Source organism: Hyperolius riggenbachi, chromosome 2 (genome assembly GCF_040937935.1).
Source record: "Hyperolius riggenbachi isolate aHypRig1 chromosome 2, aHypRig1.pri, whole genome shotgun sequence".
NCBI lineage: Eukaryota > Metazoa > Chordata > Amphibia > Anura > Hyperoliidae > Hyperolius > Hyperolius riggenbachi.
The window spans coordinates 393,559,834-393,580,111 of record NC_090647.1 but is presented as its reverse complement, the minus strand read 5'-3'; the positions used below and the strand labels follow the sequence as shown (position 1 = coordinate 393,580,111).

Genomic DNA, 20,278 nt, shown 5'->3' with positions numbered 1-20,278 from the left:
TCCCCTACTCTCTCTTTCATAGTTCAGCCTGATTGAGCCAGCTTGCTGGACTGTATATCAAAATAAAGTCTATTGCAGCGTGGCTTCGCATTCGGAAGGTCGCATACATATCACAGCATTTGTGGAAATAGTCTATAGGACCCCCGTAGAAAAGTATCTCAGAACTTGTCGAGAGGAGAGGGCAAAAGCTGCAATATAGCACCCCTCCATGTCACATGCTCAGGTAGTCTTATGTCGATTATTGAAGAGGCTCTGTCTCCTCCACAGTCCCTTCCCCCTCACTGAAGGCTATAGATAGAGTTATCATCTGAGACCATTTATATCAGTTAGCATAACTTCGGGTCCCCTCTTTTATGATCTGTCTCTTATTCCCACAGTTCTCTCTAATGCAGATAGGTATTTCTTTAAAGAGTATATCCCCCCCCCCCCTTATACTTATCTGAACAAGCCTAGTTAGATAAACGAATTCCTTTGACGCAGCATCTAATCACTCCTGTTGCTCTTCCTGCAGACAATCCCTGTTCTGTCTCTGTCTCTTTTTACGCTGCGGCATGCCCAGGAAGATTTTTTCTGGTCGCCATTCAGGCACCTCCACCCGCTGCATCTCAAGCGTCTGGAACATCTCGGGCAGATCTTCTGGTGTTCGGAGCGTAAAGGATTTGTCTCCCTTCAGTATATGTAGCTGGAATGGAAATCCCCATTTATAGGATGCCCCTGTGTCCTGTAAGTTTTTGAGCAAGGGTTGCAGGGCTCTTCTTTGTGCCAGCGTGGACGGTGCAAGATCCTGGAAAAGGAGCAGATGATGGCCATCATATGCAATATGGTTGGTTTTCCGTGCCGCTTGCATTATCGCCTCCTTGACTGTGAAAAGGTGTAGGCGGCAAATTACATCTCGTGAGGGTTCGTTCGCTAGCGGTAGAGGTCTCAGCGCCCTGTGCACTCTGTCAAATTTTATGATGGAGTCTTTTGGCTGTTTTAGAAGGTCATTGAAAGTAACTGTTAGTGCTGGGATCAATTGTTGCATTCCAACCTCCTCCGGTAGTCCCCGTACTCTTATGTTATTGCGCCGACTCCTATTTTGCATGTCCTCCATCCCAGCCCGAAGCGCAGCATTTGTAGCTTTTTGCTGTTCCTGTTGTGCTGTAAGTGCTTTCAATGCTGCCTTCATCGTGGCTGATTCCGCCTCCAGGGCCGCTATCCGCCCTCCATGCTCCTCCACGTCCTCTTGGATGCCTTGTAATTCCGCCCTTGTAGCAGCTGTGATGCGGTTAGCGAGATCCTCTAGGTCGCTTTTGGTGGGGAGACTGTGTAGGAAGTCTCGGATCTCACCCAGTGCCCTGGCTGTGGAGTCCGGTATAGAGTCCCCTGCTTCTGGCGTCTTCTGGGTCGGGCTGGTAGAAGGCGAGGCGGCGGCCATCTTTGCCGGAGTTTGTGTGGCCTCGTTCCTCCGGAGGTATTGTAATACCTTGGGCTGCACTGAAGAGTTTTTTTTATGCGGCGGTTCTTTGTTAGAAGACCTCCTGGTCTTCCCCGGCATAGTCAGCGCTGATTTAGTTGCAGGAAAAGCGGCTGTTTAGCCTCAAAACGGTGGGTACGAGAGGGAGCTCCGTGAAGTTGCTTCCTCACGCGGCCATTGCTAGCTCCGCCCCCCAGAATAATAATTTTTCTGGTACGTGTACATGCCTAATTTTTCTGGCTGCACTGCGACTGCAACAACAAAACAAAAGGCATGTACATGTGTCAATTCCCCTTCGTGATCATTACCTTGCTGCAGTGAAGGGGCTTGCATATCACAATGAAGCAATGACCTATATGAGTGTGTTGGGGGGCACACCTAAGATAATAAGGTAATTGCTTAATTGTGGACAGACCAAATTCGATCAGCTGGACAGTCACTGTTGTTCTGTCAGTGAACTACCTCAACCCGACCATATGGGCTGGAAAGCCGCCATCACCTGCACTCTCGCCATCGTGTGCACCAGCACAGCCATCACTACACAGTTTGTTTGCGGTGTATTACACAGTAAGTTTGGTTTGTCAGTGTGAAGCAGTACACTATTTACACTACCTGATCCATGTATACACACGCAAGATGTTTTCAAGCACTTTATGCCTCCTATTTAGGAATGCAATGTGATTTCTGCCCTTTAGGGATTATAACCCTGCTCTGCGTCAAATCCGTAATTTTCCCAGGGACTTTTGGCGTGTATCCCACTCTGCCATGCCCCCCTCCAGGTGTTAGACCCCTTGAAACATCTTTTCCATCACTTTTGTGGCCAGAAACAGTGTTTGTAGTTTTACAAGTTCGCCTGCCCATTGAAGTCTATTGCTGTTTGCCAAGTTCGCCGGTCCGCAGACTTTTGCAGCAGTTCACGTCCGTGGTCCACGGACCCAAAATCTGAGGTTCAAACCATCTCTACTTGGGTTTATCAGGAGAGTTTCACACAGATCAGTGATGTATTTCCTAATGTTGGCAGTGTGCATGGAAACAGGTACCCCTCTCACATTCAGATTCTGCCTCCGATCTTGATTTTCATAGTCATCCACGGATCTCTGGAGACCCGAGATCATGTTCATCATCTGTGCATTCTCCTCCTTGAGGTACTCACAATGCTTAGATAGGGAGAGATAGCCCCCATGTAGTCACAGACCCCCCCCCCCCAACTTAGGTAACCAGAGAGCCCCCCATGTATTTAAAGAGCCCCTCCCTTCCCCTGTTTACTTAAAGTGCCCCTTTAGGTAGCCAGGGAGAGGGTCAGTTTAGCCTGTGAGCCCCCCCCTTCACACAAAGCCCCCCTTTAGCAGAGGGGGGCCTCATCAGCAGTGGACACCTGTAGGTAGCCAGATTGCAAGAGAGTGAGGATGGAGCTTGCAGAGTGGCAGTGCGAGCATAACTCACTTGTCTGAGATGCACACGCACTGTCTGCATCTCCTTTTCTGCTCTTCAGGTTCCGTCCCACTAGTAACAGCACCCCCTGTGGTCATGCTGTTACCAGTAAAAAGGGAACCCGAAGAGCAGGAAAGGAGATGCGGGCAGCGCATGTGCATCTCAGAAAAGTGATTTCTGCTCCCACCGCCACTCTGCAAGCTCCATCCTCACGCACTTCTTTTGCCCCCCCCCCCTGCTCCCACCGTAGCAGCGCTCCGGGGGAAGTCCCGGTCTGCCCGCATCTAGAGGCGGGCATGCAGTGCCCTTCACTGATTGTGAGACCTGCTTGTGCAAATCAGCAAGGTAGCCTTCTATCATTTCTTTTGTTACATATCCAGCCGCTGTTTCTCCTTGTGTTTGCTTAATCGCCATCTTGGGACTGAGGCGTAGGCCTCAGAAAGTATTTGTCCATCGATTAGCTTGTCCTCTCCTTCATGTTATCTTTTTTTGCCCTTAAAAGTCTTCTGCTAGTGCTGCCCAATCTCTAGAAGTGAAGACCAGAGCCAAGATGCGCTGTAATAGGGGGATAAGCTAAGATCTCCCAGGTCGGCACACAGAGCTTTCCCATCAAGCGTCCATTCCCGAATGTACCGTGCATGCCCCCCATGTAATGTTGGTATTTTAATGATTTACTATTGAGAGAAAGAGAAGTTAGTGAATGAAATTAAAAATTAAATGTCTTACTGTGTGGTTGAGTTTTACTTTTTTTTTCTTTACATGCTTATGTTTACAGTGAGTAATGCTGACTGGGAATATGCATTTAGCATTCTGTCCCTCTTTAGGTGCTAGGTAATGGACAACAGAGTGTGGAGAAATCCTTAAAACTCTTTGTGCAGCTGATCAACAACAAGGTCTTTCTTCTAACCTTTATACGCACCCTGGAAATGCAGCGCAGTTTTTCCATGCGTGACAGAGGGAATGTTGCCTCGCTAATTATGACTGCTCTGCAAGGAAAGCTAGAATATGCTACAGATGTCTTGAAACACCTGCTATCGGACCTTATTGAGAAGAACCTTGAGAACAAGAATCACCCAAAGCTACTGTTGCGCAGGTAAGGTTTGCTGACAAAGTATAAAAAAAAACGAAAAAAAAACGATGATGAACAATTACAGGCGCATTTCAATAAAACAAAAAATCATTAAAAAGTTACTGTATATTCCTGCGTATAAGACTACTTTTTAACCCTTGAAAATCTTCTGAAAAGTTGGGGGTCGTCTTATACGCCGGGTGTCATTGATGCCGGGTGATATGCCCTATCCTGTTACCACCTCTCAGATCTCCCTGCTGAGGGAGCGCAATCTATTCTTCCATACCGCTCTGATAAACAGGTAGACAAGGAGAGCAGACCAGTCTACTTAAGGAGTGTTTACCAATGCAACAAGTCAATTGACTATATACTGTTATATACTAGGTAACACATACAGTACAGCAGCAGTATCTGTTCATACACAGCACCAGTATATGATTTTTTTATTTTTATTTGGTGTACGTTCGAAGAGGGGTAGTCTTATACGGCGAGTATATCCCAAACTCTATATTTTAACTGGAAGAGTTGGGGGGTCGTCTTATACGCTCAGTCGTCTTATGCGCCGGAATATACGGTAATTTATTTCAGTAATTCAAATCGAAAAATGAAATTCATATATTATGTAGATTTATTATACACAGAGTGATATATTTCAAGTGTCAATTTATTTTCACTTTACTGATTATGGCTTATAGTTAATGAAATCCCATAATTCAGTATTTAAAAAAATTAGAATATTCTATAGTGAAAAAGTTTAGTATTGTTGACTAATAGTATTGTATAGGAAAAGGAGCACTCGATATATTAATTCTTTATATTGAATCAAATCTTTATTTATAATAAATAAAATGGTAGGACCATACACATTAAGTTGATATACTAAAACTTGTGTTACCATACACACTTACACACTTCGGGAGCTAGATGATTCCCTCTTAAAAATATAGGTATATTAAAAATATTGCTATAGTGCCCCGGATCAAACCCCCTAGCGACGCGCATGAGAGCCAGATTTCATTGACCTCTTCTGGCTTAGATCCTTCAGCACCCTCCATGAGGCCAACAAAGCGTAAGTTATTGTGCCGTAAGTGATTTTCAATATCATCAGCTTTTATATAGTTGTTCGGAGACTGCTGTTTAACTGTGTGCAAGTCTCTGGTTAGGACAGGAAGTGAGTCTTCCAGGCCATACACCCTGACTTCTAGCTCAGATGTACGCTCTCTTAACTTCTGCATATCCTGCCTGATGTGACCTATTTACTTTACCCCCTCAATTTTAGCAGTAAGTGGCAGTGCAGTGAGAGATTCTGTTATGGCTGATAGGAGCTGCAGGTGCATGTCTTTTAATGTTAGTACAGGCGCTGTGTCCCCATCTCCATCACTGCGCCATTCTGATTGCATATGGGAAACAGGAATCAGGGAAGGCTGAGTTTCTGCAACACATGGCATGGGTCATAATGGGCTTAAGAGCCCTATTCTTACAAATAAATAGTGGTCATATTTAAGCCATTTGTATAAAGTACACATATAAAGTTTAATTAGAGATAAAAATATGCACCAACAGACTGATTTTGTCTTTACTCATCCCTCCCAGATCGCAAGGATAAGTCAGATGTCTTGGGTATAGCTGGCCCTATTATAAGTGTGGCAAGTACCAGCCCTGGTCTGCATACATAAAAACTGACTAGTATAGTCCTGGTAAATGTACATTGAACAGTATATATACTGTTACAACACAATAAAATACAATAACATTTGTAAAGCGCTTTTCTCAAAGTGCATAGTTGTGGCTCAAATCAATACAGGATTGCAGGCTGGACTGTGTTACAGAGGAGATAGTCAGGTGTTCATAAATGCCAGACTGAAGAGGTGGGTTTTCAGTTTAGGCCTAAATGCTTCCAGGGATGGGGCTGTCCTGATTGGGTGTGGCAGAGAGTTCCAAAGTGTAGGGGCAGCATGACAGAAGGCTGTGTCTCCAAAGGTTTTGAAGTGGACTCTGGGGGTGACCAAGGTGTTACATCCTTTTGATCTAAGATTGTGGGGTGTGTGATGCAGTTGCAACAAGTTTGCTGTCGAGCCCTGACCTTCGAACTGTTAAGACTAACAAGGTGCAAAGTATCTGGCAGTATGCTGTAAAATCAACAAAGCACTGTTGGGTAACCAGTCCAGAACATGCATCTGTATCAGCAGGACCTAGGACAGCTAAAATGATACACATGGGGGGAGTTCTGAGGCAAATGAGTGCTGGACATATCTACATATTAACAGTGTGATCAGATCACATTTTATGACCAATTTGTGCAGAAATACATATAATTCCAAAGGGTTTACACTTTTTATTGTTACTGTATATACAAGCATCCTTGCAGGTGTAGATTGTGTAACCACCTGCATACATCCGTATCAGTTAGGCCCCATTCACACTTGCGTTTTGCCTTGCAAACGGACCGGATCCTGATCGGATCAGGACCTGATCCTGATCGGAACCGTACGGTTCCGATCAGGATCCGGTCCGTTTGCATCAGGCATGCATCAGGCTGCCATCAGGATCCGTGGGCAAAAAATAGCGATATTAAATAAAAAAATGTTGGGGTCAGCAGAAGGTGCACCTGGTGCACCTGTAGAATCAGGTTCCTCCGCTGTAGGCCTCACCTCCACCTCCGACATTCTGCCAAAACAGCTCCAGCACGTCTGTCACTGCTGCTCCACTCCAGACATGCTTGGCCCATGTGTCCCCATCCGAAATGGCCGCTTGGATACGCATAGGAAGTGGAGTAGAATGTCAGGTTTTTGTAGGCAGTGTGTTCTGTGCCTTCCGTTCCCCATTGGTTTCTGTGTGCCTGATGGTGCTGTCAGGCTCCGGTCAGGCTCCGGTCAGGATGCGTGGGCCGGAGATCCGGACCCAAAAAAATAGCGCATGTTGGAAAAGAGTCCGGAGTCCGGATCCGATCCGGCTCCGGTACGTACGGAACGGACGCGTGTGAACGTCCGCATAGACATTACATTGCTATGCGGAACGTACGTTCCGTTTGTACAGTATGTGTTCCGGATCCGATCCGGAAAATCCTGATAGCGAACGCTAATGTGAACCGGGCCTTAGTAGCATGCTTTTATCGTTATGTATTTATAAATGCACCCGCTTTGGATTCAATATCTTGATATTTATTTTTAGATTAAGGATTTTAAAATCTACTACATATAGGGTTGCCACCCAGCCAATATCTGACCGGCTCGGCCGTAAATTTGACTAAAAAGTTGGTGCCGGAAATTAATTTCTACCGACACATTTGCTGGAAAATCTTTACACTTCTTTGCACTGTAGAGTTGAGCCACTCACAATACACAGAAGTTGTAACTTGACAGAGGAACAATCTAGCTAATTGCAGCAGCAGCACTAGCTTGCCACTAGCCAATGCTGGAGCTGCTGCTTCTGGCCATCCAATGAGGAGTGGAGGAGGGAGGGGCACAATTTACAAAGGAAGCAGCACACTTATGGAGTAGAGATGCGAAGTTCGGATCTTTTCAATGATCCGGATGATTCGAATCATGATCTTTGATCCGAATCTCAGATCATTTTACAAGGGAAGCATTCGGGGGTGAAATGACTAGGAGGAAAGGAGAAGGGGAGGGGGGTGGACACACAGAGAAGGGGAGAAGATAGACAGACGGGCAGGGAGTGGACAGAGAAGGGAGGAGGGACGAGAAGAGAGCAGAAATGTTTGTTTGCACGTAATACCCACATGCTGCAATAATATGCTTTACATATATTTCACCTATATGTTCATCTGTATACTCATCTGTATACTCCCAACTCCCATTCCCCAAAGCATTCCCAGAAGTGAAGTGCAGCTGTATAGAGCAGAGTGCAGGAAGATCATATTGCACAGCAATTACAGTGCCTGCCCTGTCCTAGCCCAGCATGCTGCCTGTAACATTACTGAGCTGTGCCAAAAGTTTCCAATGTGTTCACTATGCACAACTACGGAACAGACAGCCTATAATGAGCAGCACATTTCAGCCAGTATGTGTGCTCTACACATATCTGGCAGTGGCACCGATGTCCCCTCTCTCTCATCCACCTGTGGCTGTGCAAGGCTGCCTCCCCTTCAACAGAGCAATCCATCTCTGCTCTGCTTCCAGGACCCCGCTGCCCGCTGAGAGGGAGCGTGTCACTTCTGGCCCCGCCCCCTTTGTGATCCGAATCACTCATTTTGATGATTCAGATGATTCGACTCACAAAATAGATTTGGATCAAAGATCCGAATCGTTCATGATCCGGACAACACTATTATGGAGCAGAGAAGCCCAAGAGTATTGCAGAGGGCTCACTTGTTGTGCATTCTTCAACGACAGCAGCTGTAAGGAGAGGGGGCAAAGGATACCCGGAAGATCTTTATAAGAAAGGTCAGTTCCCAGGAGGAACACAGTGAGCTGGCAGGCGGCATACCGAGGCTGGAGTGTGATAAAGATCACAGTCAGAGAGGGGTAGCACATCAGTGACCATACTGCTTTCTCCTCAGTTCAGCTTCATGATGCAGTGTGTATATTCATGTCATGTGTGTGATGTGTGTGTGTATGTATACAGAGCATCTGTGATGTGTTTATGTATGTATATCATGTGTGTGATGTTTGTACATATACGGTTGCCACCCGGCCGGGATCGGTAAAATGTTTTTACCGGCAATGTATCTGCCCGGTAATTTGGACAGACTGTTCCACAAGAGCAGAGGGGGAGACGGCAGGTCTGTTACAATAATACTTCTCTAACTGAGATGAGGCTACAGGCTGTTCTCCCCTCCCTCCTGTTTAATGCACAGCTCTCTGTTTCTGCCCACTGCAGAGATGATTACACTGATAGGGCTCTTTTCCACTATGAAATGCGATCGCGATTGCGATCGCGATTCCGATCGCGATCGCAATCGCGTTTCAATTTCCACAATGCGATTGCGATTGCGATTGAGCTACTATACTCATTATAGTACAACTCAATCGCATACAAAACGCAGCAGGACGACGATTGCGCTTTGACCAAAATCGCATCGCAATCAGATCGCACTAATGGAAATTGCTGCTGCAGTTTCCATTAGTTTAATGTACCATGCGATTTGCGATCAGAAGCAAATCGCAAATCGCAGGGTAGTGGAAAAAGGCCCTTAGGGCCTTTTTCCACTAGCCTGCGATTTGCGATTTGCTTCTGATCGCAAATCGCAAGGCACATTAAACTAATGGAAACTGCAGCAGCAATTTCCATTAGTGCGATCCGATTGCGATGCGATTTTGGTCAAATCGCAATCGTCGTCCTGCCGCGTTTTGTATGCGATTGAGCTGGACTATAATGAATATAGTAGCTCAATCGCAATCGCAATCGCATGGTGGAAATTGAAACGCGATTGCGATTGGAATCGCGATCGCAATCGCGATCGCATTTCATAGTGGAAAAGGGCCCTTAGGGCTCTTTTCCACTATGAAATGCGATCGCGATTCCGATCGCGATCGCAATCGCGTTTCAATTTCCACCATGCGATTGCGATTGCGATTGAGCTACTATACTCATTATAGTACAGCTCAATCGCATACAAAACGCGGCAGAACTACGATTGCGATTTGACCAAAATCGCATCGCAGTCGGATCGCACTAATGGAAATTGCTGCTGCAGTTTCCATTAGTTTAAAGTACCTTGCGATTTGCGATCAGAAGCAAATCGCAAATCGCAGGCTAGTGGAAAAAGGCCCTTAGTGTGGAGAGGAATGTCTAGCTCCTCCTCCTCCTGGAGACTGAGGAAGGCCAGAGAGAAGGAGACAGGAGATGCTTTCTACTGTTGGAGAGGTGCTGCCACTGCTGTGTTTGTATGGATGCAGTGTGTACATGTATGGCATATGTGTGACGTGATGTATATGTATGGAGTGTGTGTGTGTCTCTGGGATCTGTGTGTGTATACAAAGCATGTGTGTATTGTTATAATTTAAGTAGGCCTCAGTTATTTGGACTGAGTTAGTCAAAAAGGCTTGATGAGCAGACCTGCCCTTTAAGGGGATTTTCTCTGAAGAGAGAAAATCTGCAGTTCTGTCAGCAGAACTAGAACATACCAAGAAGCTGTTCTGAACAAGGCCGCAGGTCTCCCTGACCTGGGCCTGGAACAATAAACATCAGTCATGTTTTGTAAATATTCACATTCCTGCATGTATGTCAAATGTCTCATTGATTATTAATCGAGTAGGCGGGTATGATGACACCACGAGTGGGTCCACCAATAGACTGATATAGGGGGTGGCGAAGATGATGTCATATTTAACTCTTTCCTAGTCGGTATTAAATCTGGAGCGAGCGATGGGGAACTCACTTCTGCTTCTTCCTTCTGCACTAGCTCGCAAGGCCGACTTGGACCTCTAAGCATGTTATTCCTTTATGTAAGCTGATATAATGTATGCTATGTACATAGGTAGTTTAGTGTAACGTAGGTAGGAAGAAGGTACCTGATAGACTTCAGTAGGGAGTCTAATCATGAGCTTATAATGCAACATGAAGATTTGCATAGCTAGGATATGATGACTGTATCTATCTGTCCTTCTGTGACTTGAATAAATAACGGAAACATTGGAGAAGCCTGAGAAAGTCTATTTCCTGTTTGCTGTGTGGAGAGTCAAGTGATCTCACAGTCTGTGAGACGATGGTGTCGAAGCAAGGTGATAAGAACAGTTTATAACAGTGGTGCCTGAAATCCTTCCCTGCCTAGCAATACAGGCAGACGGGGCCGGGGGCCAAAAATGGTTTCAAGATATTCCACAGCAAAACAAGCGGAATAGACGGACGCAGACGGTAAAACTTATCAAGCTGATACTGATAAGTGGGAGTGTGCGGGAGCCAAGCACACAGCTGCTATTCGAGAAAACCGGCGGCGACACTCGTGGATGTTAAACTTTGACTGACAGTGCACATCAGTCACAGCCTAAACCGGATCACAGGTGACTGGAAGGCTCCGAGGCCGGCCGGCAGCTGCCGCTGGAGATTGATCCGCTGAGCCAGTGTGGGTACACAGAGCTGACGCTCAGTAGTTCCAGGGATCCACTCAGTGTCGTGGAAAGTTGCCAAAAGCTGGTCGAATTCGCAGGCTTACAAAGTCTTCTGCTCAGGCAAGTATGTTTTATGTTGTTGTGTTGCATTATCTTTATTGTATGAGAGGAGGTTAATGTGTTAATGTGTATATTCTGTGTTAATTGCAGTGGGGAGGCTGCGGGCTTCTCATCTCTCCTGTGCGTGGTGGGAGGGGTGAGGAGAGGTGCAGCTCCGATGTAAATACAGAAAGTGTTGTCAGAGTTTATGTGCTTTGTTTTTTTTTCTTCGGATTCAAGTTTTCTGTGTTGCATATTTATGTGGTGGTTATCTCTGCATTTGTCTCAGGCATGTGTTTGCTGGAAAGAAGTCGATTGGGTTTTTTTTTCTCTCTCCTCTCTTCTCTTCTCTCCCCGTCTCTACAGAGGCTGGGAAAAATGTCCAGATAGAGCAGGGGGGGGGGGGTCCCCTGCAGCAGGAGGGGATAGAGAGGAGCGTAGTGGAAAAGTGTAGTGAGAGGTAAAGCTTATCTAGTTCCAGTCAGGGCTGATAAATGTTCTAAAAGTTATATAGGTTTAATGTTGTAGTCATGTCAGACTGATAAATGTTGTTCGTCTCAGTAATAGTGCTGTAATAGTTCTGAGTTATGGCTGAGATAAGCTGCAGATGAGTTGTGGAGAGAGGGGATAGAGGGAGAGAAGAGGAAAGCGAGTGTCTTTCTGTTTGTGAGATGTTCTGCACGTTTCTCGCATTTCCAGTCGGTGCTGCTGCTAACATGTTTTTTCAATGTCTGTATTGTGTTGAAGTTCTAGCTGGGATGGTAACAGTTAAAACAGTTACAGTGGTTTGGAGTCATATAGCTCGCTCGGGCGGTTCTTAGTTATGTCTGTGATAGAGTGAGAAAGATTCCTACGTCTCTGGGGATCCGTATGTCTGATTGCAGTTCGGATTACAGCTGAGACGTGAAGGAATGCTGAGGCTGATTTTTGTGCACTGTGGATAGATGCTGTGTGTAACGATAAAAAAAAAAATGTATGTTCTGTGTGAGTTTTGTTTTCTCTCCTAGGTCTATAGGAACGAGAGGCTGCTATGGGAGCAGCCATCTTGGCTGGCAGTCCAGGACTCAAAATGGCGGCAGTGGAGAGAGCCCGCCCCCGTGAGTCATGGCCCCCACACGTCATGGCAGGGGGGAGGAGGGGCTGGGGGATCCACGTCACGTCAGGCTGTGCTCGCGGCTCCGGGCAGAGCAGCTGAAAGGGAGGGGGGGAGAAATACAGAGACATGCTACTGTGTGTCTCGGGTTTCAACGTATTTCCCCAGAGTTTTTCCCAGAGTCCATGGACAGGAATGCCAGAATAGGAAGTGTTTCCCAGCTCGGTGCAGGGACACACGGAGCAGTACAGATCGGAAATGGGTCTGTACTGTGTTGCTTATGGGATTATTCCTGTAAGTGAGGCACCTTAGTGGGTGGTGCAGCATGAGTTCCCAATAGAAGGAAAGGGGGACAGCGCATCAAAGGGGGTGCCGGAGTTGGAAAAAAGGGAGTTGACCAATTCGGGTTTCCGTCGCCGCTTCTGCAGAGCGGTAACGTTTTTTCCGGTTTTGTCGTGAACAGGGCCAGAGCTGGACTGAGAGGTCTATGCTGGGCTGGAGCTGTTTTGTGTGCGTTTTTTTTCGTCCACTGATTGGTCAAATATGTTTTTTCCAGCTCCTATCAATTGTAGCACAAAGAACAAGGACTGACAACAGTTCATGGGGCAATTATACAGATGATAGAATTGCCGTTTACAGAGTGACAGTGTATCAGTACGGTGTTTGCCATGTGGCTACCTACCAAGTGGGCATTCAGGGATCTGCATACAGGCATGTGACGCTGGTATGCTTAGCCCTGCACCCTGTGTAGTTTAAGTGCAAAGTGCTCCTTCCTACAGGGAGGCAGCCAGTTTTTTTGGTAGTTTAGGTGGTGGCACGGCAAACATTGATCAGAGGGTACAACACACAGGACTTCTAGCAGAGCTGGTATCGCAATGAAGTTCTAGATGAGTAAATGCGATAATGAGTAAGAGCATTGCAGGCTCACCTGCACAGCAGCAACAGGTGTGGCATCCGTGATCTGTGCATGCGACGGCCGCGCATGGACAGATAAGGGGGGATGTGGAGTGAGCTGCAATGGGGTGAGAGCTTCCAAAGGTGAAGCGAGCTTCCATAGGTGAAGTCCGCGGGAGCATATTGTAAACAGGTAAGTACTGAGGATAGTACTGAGGTAGGGGGGGGTGAAGTTTAACTCCAATCTACCAATAAGAGTAAACAGAGTTCATGAGAACCATAAAGCAACGAGATCAATTACGGTATATATTGATCAATTTAAAGTGTAAAGAGTACAAGCCGCAGGGCGAATCCCAAATCATTAATAAGAATTGATTTGTTTGTATTTCGATTTCAGGTGTTTGGCAATATGGAATTGAGACAGCTGCAGTGCTGGCAGCAAAGATGGAGATGTCAGTCGGATAAGCGAAAGGTTCCAGATGCCAATCTAAGCTTGGAGGAACACGAGATTCCTGAAATTGGAAAGAGACTAAAACACGAGATTCCTGAAATTGGAAAGAGACTAAAACACGAGATTCCTGAAATCGGAAAGAGACCAAAACACGAGATTTCGGAGATCGGAAAGAGACTAAAAAAACTGTCTGAGCAAAGCATAGGGCAAATTGCTAATGTTTTTCTTTCCCAAGGTGGTGCTTTTATAATGAGGAGTACCGTGCTGATGGTGATCCTAGGTTGCCATTCCGTCCTAGGAGAACGAAGAGAGGACATTCTCATGTATAATAAGGGGTTAATGAGAATGCAAGGCCCAAGCATGTTAATGTTGGGTGACAAAGGTACTGATCCTTTCACACCTCCCTCCGCTTGGCACAGATGGACCATGCAGGGACGGAGGAAAAGAGCACTTGTGCCAGGAGAAAGCAAATTTCATGGCACAAGGTGGGTGAAAGGTCTGAAGGGTCAAGTGTGCGGGCAGTGGGAATTTAATGGCAGTGTAAATCTGCTATTGAATGCCACACTCCCAGAATCGATGCACCGATCCAAAGGTTCGTTAAAAGGTACATTGCAGTACAATGGGTACATGCAAAAGGTGGAGTGTGTGATTCAGGGGTACCTTGTCTTGGTTATGCAGAGTGAGATGGTTCCAGATTGGAGAGGAACGAGCAGGAGGCGTCAATTCTCATACCAGAGAGACGCAAGGGACAACATCACACTCTGGAGCTACCAACAGAGAGTGCCTCTGAAACAACTATACACACGTAAAGGCTGGAAAGCCAAGGGTGGGTGGTTCTCGAAACAAGAAGTAACAATCGAGATCAAGCCACATTTCCAGGTGACAGAGAGGGTGGGGAGAGCGGTCCCGGGGGAGGGAAAGCCCACACAGGGAACCCCATTCACACCACACGGGTCACAACAGGGGACGATATTACACAGTCCATATGCAGCAGCTTATCCTCATGATAGTTGGGTAAGTGATGAGGTACTCTTAATCAAAAGATTGCAGAGAGTACAGTCTTCCCGACCTCAGGTACATATTGTGCCTCAGGACATAAGGGGGGAAGAGGTCCAATCAGGACAGCTGGGGACATATTTTGTCAGCGAGAGATTGGACAAGGGGAGGTATATTAATTTTTCTGGAGAAGGATCTTTTGCATGGCAGCTTCGAGATGTTTGGGTGAACAAATGGAAACAGTGCAACATTCCTTTAGGCACCGCTACTTCCTTAGTTCCCACCTCAACCCGTGTCTTACACCAGGACCTGAGAGGTCAACCTTTTTTGGTGCTAGACGGGGAGGTGAAGCAAGTAGAGTTGTCCTCATGCGGGCAATTCTTGCAGAAGTATCTGTGTTGGCCGGGGCAAGTCTAATTTAGTGAAGAAGCCTGCAGGCTCAATAACGCAGAAGGCGAGGCTACCATTCAAAAGATCCACCCTGAAGCCCAACCGATAGTTCCGGTGGCTGAAGGAAAGGTTTGGTTTTTTAACATAAGGTCTAGTGATACATTCAAGGTATATTCTCATAATTGTTCCGATAAGGGGGAGTTTCCAAGGGGAACATATTGTGTGAGTGGAGATCCCATATGGATCCTGTCATCCAGGTTTGATGACGTTGTTTCTCAAATTGTTAAGAGAACTCTGAAGGTCAAAGCTTCACGGGTAGTTCCCGTCCTGAAAGAGAACACGACATGGGACAAAGGGGAACAGGTTTTGATCCAAGACGACCACATTTTGTTACAAAGGTTAAACAAACAGTACACTAAGTTAGAGGTAAGATTTCACCATGATACAGGTGATCTTAACGAGGTAGAACACAAAAATGAGCAGGTGAGTTCCAGTCTGCCCTGGTGGACAAAGGTTCCGGTGATGTTCCAGGGACACTCGGACGGGGCATCTGCAGTTCCAAAGTTCTTTCTACACCCACTGGTCGTCTGGATGGGGATGACAACGTTAGGCATCATTATCCAGGTGAGGTTGCGGGTTAAAATTACGTAAAATAAATTAACCGGTCCAGAGATTGGTGCCTCATAAACAATCTCCGGAACCAATAGTTTAAATTAAGGGATATACAGGGTTACGGGTATAGGTTTAGTAGTACCTAGGAGCTGATTGTATAAAGGCGCTCTTTTAGAAGACACCTGGCACTGCTCCGTTTTGTAACAACCAAACGAGTTTCACTTTTCTGTGGTCATGCAAGTTTGTGAGTGATACGCAAGTGACACAAATGCTGAGCATGTGGTATTGAGGGACTTAGAAGTAGGGCTTCCCCAGAGAGCCTGGTTACAGGAAGACCAAGAGGTCTTGCTCTCTCTCTTCCAGGGGTAACCGCCTAGAGCAGAGAAGTTGTGTGAGCACGAACATCGAAAAGTGAAACATAAAAGAAAGAAACCAGGTACTGGGAGGTTCAGACGCTGGGATCTGCGGGTCAAGCCGTTTTAGGGGGGATTGTTATAATTTAAGTAGGCCTCAGTTATTTGGACTGAGTTAGTCAAAAAGGCTTGATGAGCAGACCTGCACTTTAAGGGGATTTTCTCTGAAGAGAGAAAATCTGCAGTTCTGTCAGCAGAACTAGAACATACCAAGAAGCTGTTCTGAACAAGGCCGCAGGTCTCCCTGACCTGGGCCTGGAACAATAAACATCAGTCATGTTTTGTAAATATTCACATTCCTGCATGTATGTCAAATGTCTCATTGATTATTAATCTAGTAGGCGGGTATGATGACACCACGAGTGGGTCCACCAATAGACTGATATAGGGGGTGGCGAAGATGATGTCATATTTAACTCTTTCCTAGTCGGTATTAAATCTGGAGCGAGCGATGGGGAACTCACTTCTGCTTCTTCCTTCTGCACTAGCTCGCAAGGCCGACTTGGACCTCTAAGCATGTTATTCCTTTATGTAAGCTGATATAATGTATGCTATGTACATAGGTAGTTTAGTGTAACGTAGGTAGGAAGAAGGTACCTGATAGACTTCAGTAGGGAGTCTAATCATGAGCTTATAATGCAACATGAAGATTTGCATAGCTAGGATATGATGACTGTATCTATCTGTCCTTCTGTGACTTGAATAAATAACGGAAACATTGGAGAAGCCTGAGAAAGTCTATTTCCTGTTTGCTGTGTGGAGAGTCAAGTGATCTCACAGTCTGTGAGACGATGGTGTCGAAGCAAGGTGATAAGAACAGTTTATAACATGTATGTATATAGTGTGTGTGTGATGTGATCTGCGTGTGTATATATCAGGGGCGTAGCTTGGAAGGCGGGGTAGTACATGTGCCCCTGGGCGTTGGGTCCCTCAGGGCGCCCAGCCGTGAGGTAGCCCCCTCCCCCACCCAACTCAGCACAGTGAAGGGGGAGCGGTGGGCACAGCGGTGGGGAAGGGGGACGACGCCCCCCCTTCCCTCACCTGGGGCTCCCTTCCCTCACCTTCACCTGTGGCTCCCCCTTGCTCGCTCTCCCCTGCAGATATTAGCAGCGGGAGAACAATTCCTATTCCCGGCACGGAGATCTGTGCGCCACTACTCTGGTCTAGTGACGTCACCAGAGCAGTGACACATAGATCTCCGAGCTGGGAATTGGAAGTGTTCTGCCACCGCCCACCGCTAATATCTGCAGGGGAGAGTGAGTGAGGGAGGGGGGGCCCCAGGTGAGGGAAGGGGGGGAAACGTCCCCCCTTCCCCACTGCTGTGCCCACCACTCCCCCTTCTCTGCACTGCCACCCTGGGGGGGACACACCTAGCTACCTATTCTGGGGACATCTATACTCCTGGCTACCTATTCTGGGGACATCTATACTCCTGGCTACCTATTTTGGGGACATCTATACTCCTGGCTTCCTATTTTGGGTACATCTATACCCCTGGCTACCTATTCTGGGGACATCTATAGCCCTGGCTACATATACTGGGCATAACTAAAGACCTGGCTACCTAATCTGGGCACATCTATACCACTGGCTACCTATTCTGGGGACATCTATACCCCTGGCTACCTATTCTGGGGACATCTATACACCTGGTTACCTATTCTGGGGATTGTATAAACCTGGCTACCAGTGGCGTAGCTAAGGAGCTGTGGGCCCCGATGCAAGTTTTACATCCCCCCCCCCCCCTTAGAACTCTATACATAACAAATGATACGGCACACCAAAATATGCCAATGGCATCTACAGTGTCAGAGGTGCAAGAAGGGGATGGGGAACAGTTTGTTAATGATTACCACTACTCAAAATATCTAGAAGGGATTATTATGAGCACAGGACCAATAGAAAGCTAATGCTGTAGTTGAGGTAGGGCCCCCCTGGCCCAAGGGCCCCCGATGCGGTTGCTACCGCTGCACTCCCTATTGCTACGTCCCTGCTGGCTATCTATACTGGGGACATTTATACAGCTGGCTACCTGTTCTGTGGACATCTATACACCTGGCTTTCCTATACTGGGGACATCTATATACTTGGCTACCTATTCTGGGGACACCTATAGGCCTGGTTACTTCCACTGGAGACACCTACAGACCTGGCTACCTATTCTGGGGACTGCTATAGACCTGGCTACCTATTCTGGGGACATCTATACCCCTGGCTACCTATTCTGGGGACATCTATACATCTGGCTACCTATTCTGGGGACTACTGTAGACCTGGCTATCTATACTGGGGACATCTATACACCTGGCTACCTGTTCTGGGTACATCTATACACCTGGATACATATTCTAGGGACCCCTATAGACCTGGTTACCTGTACTGGAGGCACCTATGTTGGGGGAACTGCTGCCAGATTAACTGTATTTTTGGGGAATTAGCTGCCAGATTATATGTACAGTGGGTTGCAAAAGTATTCGGCCCCCTTGAAGTTTTCCACATTTTGTCACATTACTGCCACAAACATGCATCAATTTTATTGGAATTCCACATGAAAGACCAATACAAAGTGGTGTACATGTGAGAAGTGGAACGGAAATCATACATGATTCCAAACATTTTTTACAAATAAATAACTGCAAAGTGGGGTGTGCGTAATTATTCGGCCCCTTGAGTCAATACTTTGTAGAGCCACCTTTTGCTGCAAATACAGTTGCCAGTCTTTTAGGGTATGTCTCTACCAGCTTTGCACATCTAGAGACTGAAATCCTTGCCCATTCTTCTTTGCAAAAACAGCTCCAGCTCAGTCAGATTAGATGGACAGCGTTTGTGAACAGCAGTTTTCAGATCTTGCCACAGATCCTCGATTGGATTTAGATCTGGACTTTGACTGGGCCATTCTAACATATAGATATGTTTTGTTTTAAACCATTCCATTGTTGCCCTGGCTTTATGTTTAGGGTCGTTGTCCTGCTGGAAGGTGAACATCCGCCCCAGTCTCAAGTCTTTTGCAGTCTCCAAGAGGTTTTCTTTCAAGTTTGCCCTGTATTTGGCACCATCCATCTTCCCATCAACTCTGACCAGCTTCCCTGTCCCTGCTGAAGAAATGCACCCCCCGAGCATGATGCTGCCACCACCATATTTGACAGTGGGGATGGTGTGTTCAGAGTGATGTGCAGTGTTAGTTTTCCACCACACATAGCGTTTTGCATTTTGGCCAAAAAGTTCCATTTTGGTCTCTTCTGACCAGAGCACCTTCTTCCACATGGTTGCTGTGTCCCCCACATGGCTTGTGGCAAACTGCAAGCGGGATTTCGTATGCTTTCTGTTAACAATACCTTTCTTCTTGCCACTCTTTCATAAAGGCCAACTTTGTACAGTGCATGACTAATAGTTGTCCTATGGACAGAGTCTCCCACCCGAGCTGTAGATCTCTGCAGCTCGTCCAGAGTCACCATGGGCCTCTTGACAGCATTTCTGATCAGCGCTCTCCTTGTTCGGCCTGCAAGTTTAGGTGGATGGCCTTGTCTTGGTAGGTTTACAGTTGTGCCATACTCCTTCCATTTCTGAATGATCGCTTGAACAGTGCTCTGTGGGATGTTCAAGGCTTTGGAAATCTTTTTGTAACCTAAACCTGCTTTAAATTTCTCAATAACTTTATCCCTGACCGGTCTGGTGTGTTCTTTGGACTTCACGGTGTTGTTGCTCCCAATATTCTCTTAGACAACCTCTGAGGCCCTCACAGAGCAGCTGTATTTGTACTGACATTAGATTACACACAGGTGCACTCTATTTAGTCATTAGCACTCATCAGGCAATGTCTATAGGCAACTGACTGCACTCGGATCAAAGGGGGCCGAATAATTATGCACACACCACTTTGCAGTTATTTATTTGTAAAAATGTTTGGAATCATGTATGATATTTGTTTCACTTCTCATGTGTACAACACTTTGTATTGGTTTTTCATGTGGAATTCCCATAAAATTGATTCATGTTTGTGGCAGTAATATGACAAAATGTGGAAAACTTCAAGGGGGCCGAATACTTTTGCAACCCACTGTATGTTGGGGGAACTGCTGCTGCCAGATTATGTCTATTTTGGGGGAACTACTGCCATATCTGTATTTTGGAGGAACCTCTGCCAAATTACGTGTATTATTGGTGAAATGCTGTCGGCAGTGCTGGTCGTAATGGAAAAATCTACGCTTACGGATCATTACGCGTAATTTTACGCTATTACGCATTACGCAATTACGGTTACGGCGTAGGAAATTATCTACGGTACATCACTGTAATTACGCGTAAACTTACGCAGTTACGCGTAAGGATACTGTAATGTAGGCGCTTACACTACGATGTTACGC

At 46.4% G+C, this 20,278-nt stretch overlaps 1 protein-coding gene across 13 annotated transcripts in view; it reads left to right on the top strand.

Moving 5' to 3' along the window:
- Positions 1–20,278, top strand: part of PLXNA2 (plexin A2) — a 3,799,727-nt gene that overhangs the window by 2,456,625 nt on the left and 1,322,824 nt on the right. For all 13 annotated transcript variants that reach the window (XM_068269767.1, XM_068269773.1, XM_068269774.1 and 10 more), the window contains one exon: positions 3,712–3,980. In XM_068269767.1, the coding sequence (XP_068125868.1) occupies positions 3,712–3,980 (269 nt within the window). The remainder of the gene's footprint in view (positions 1–3,711; positions 3,981–20,278) is intronic.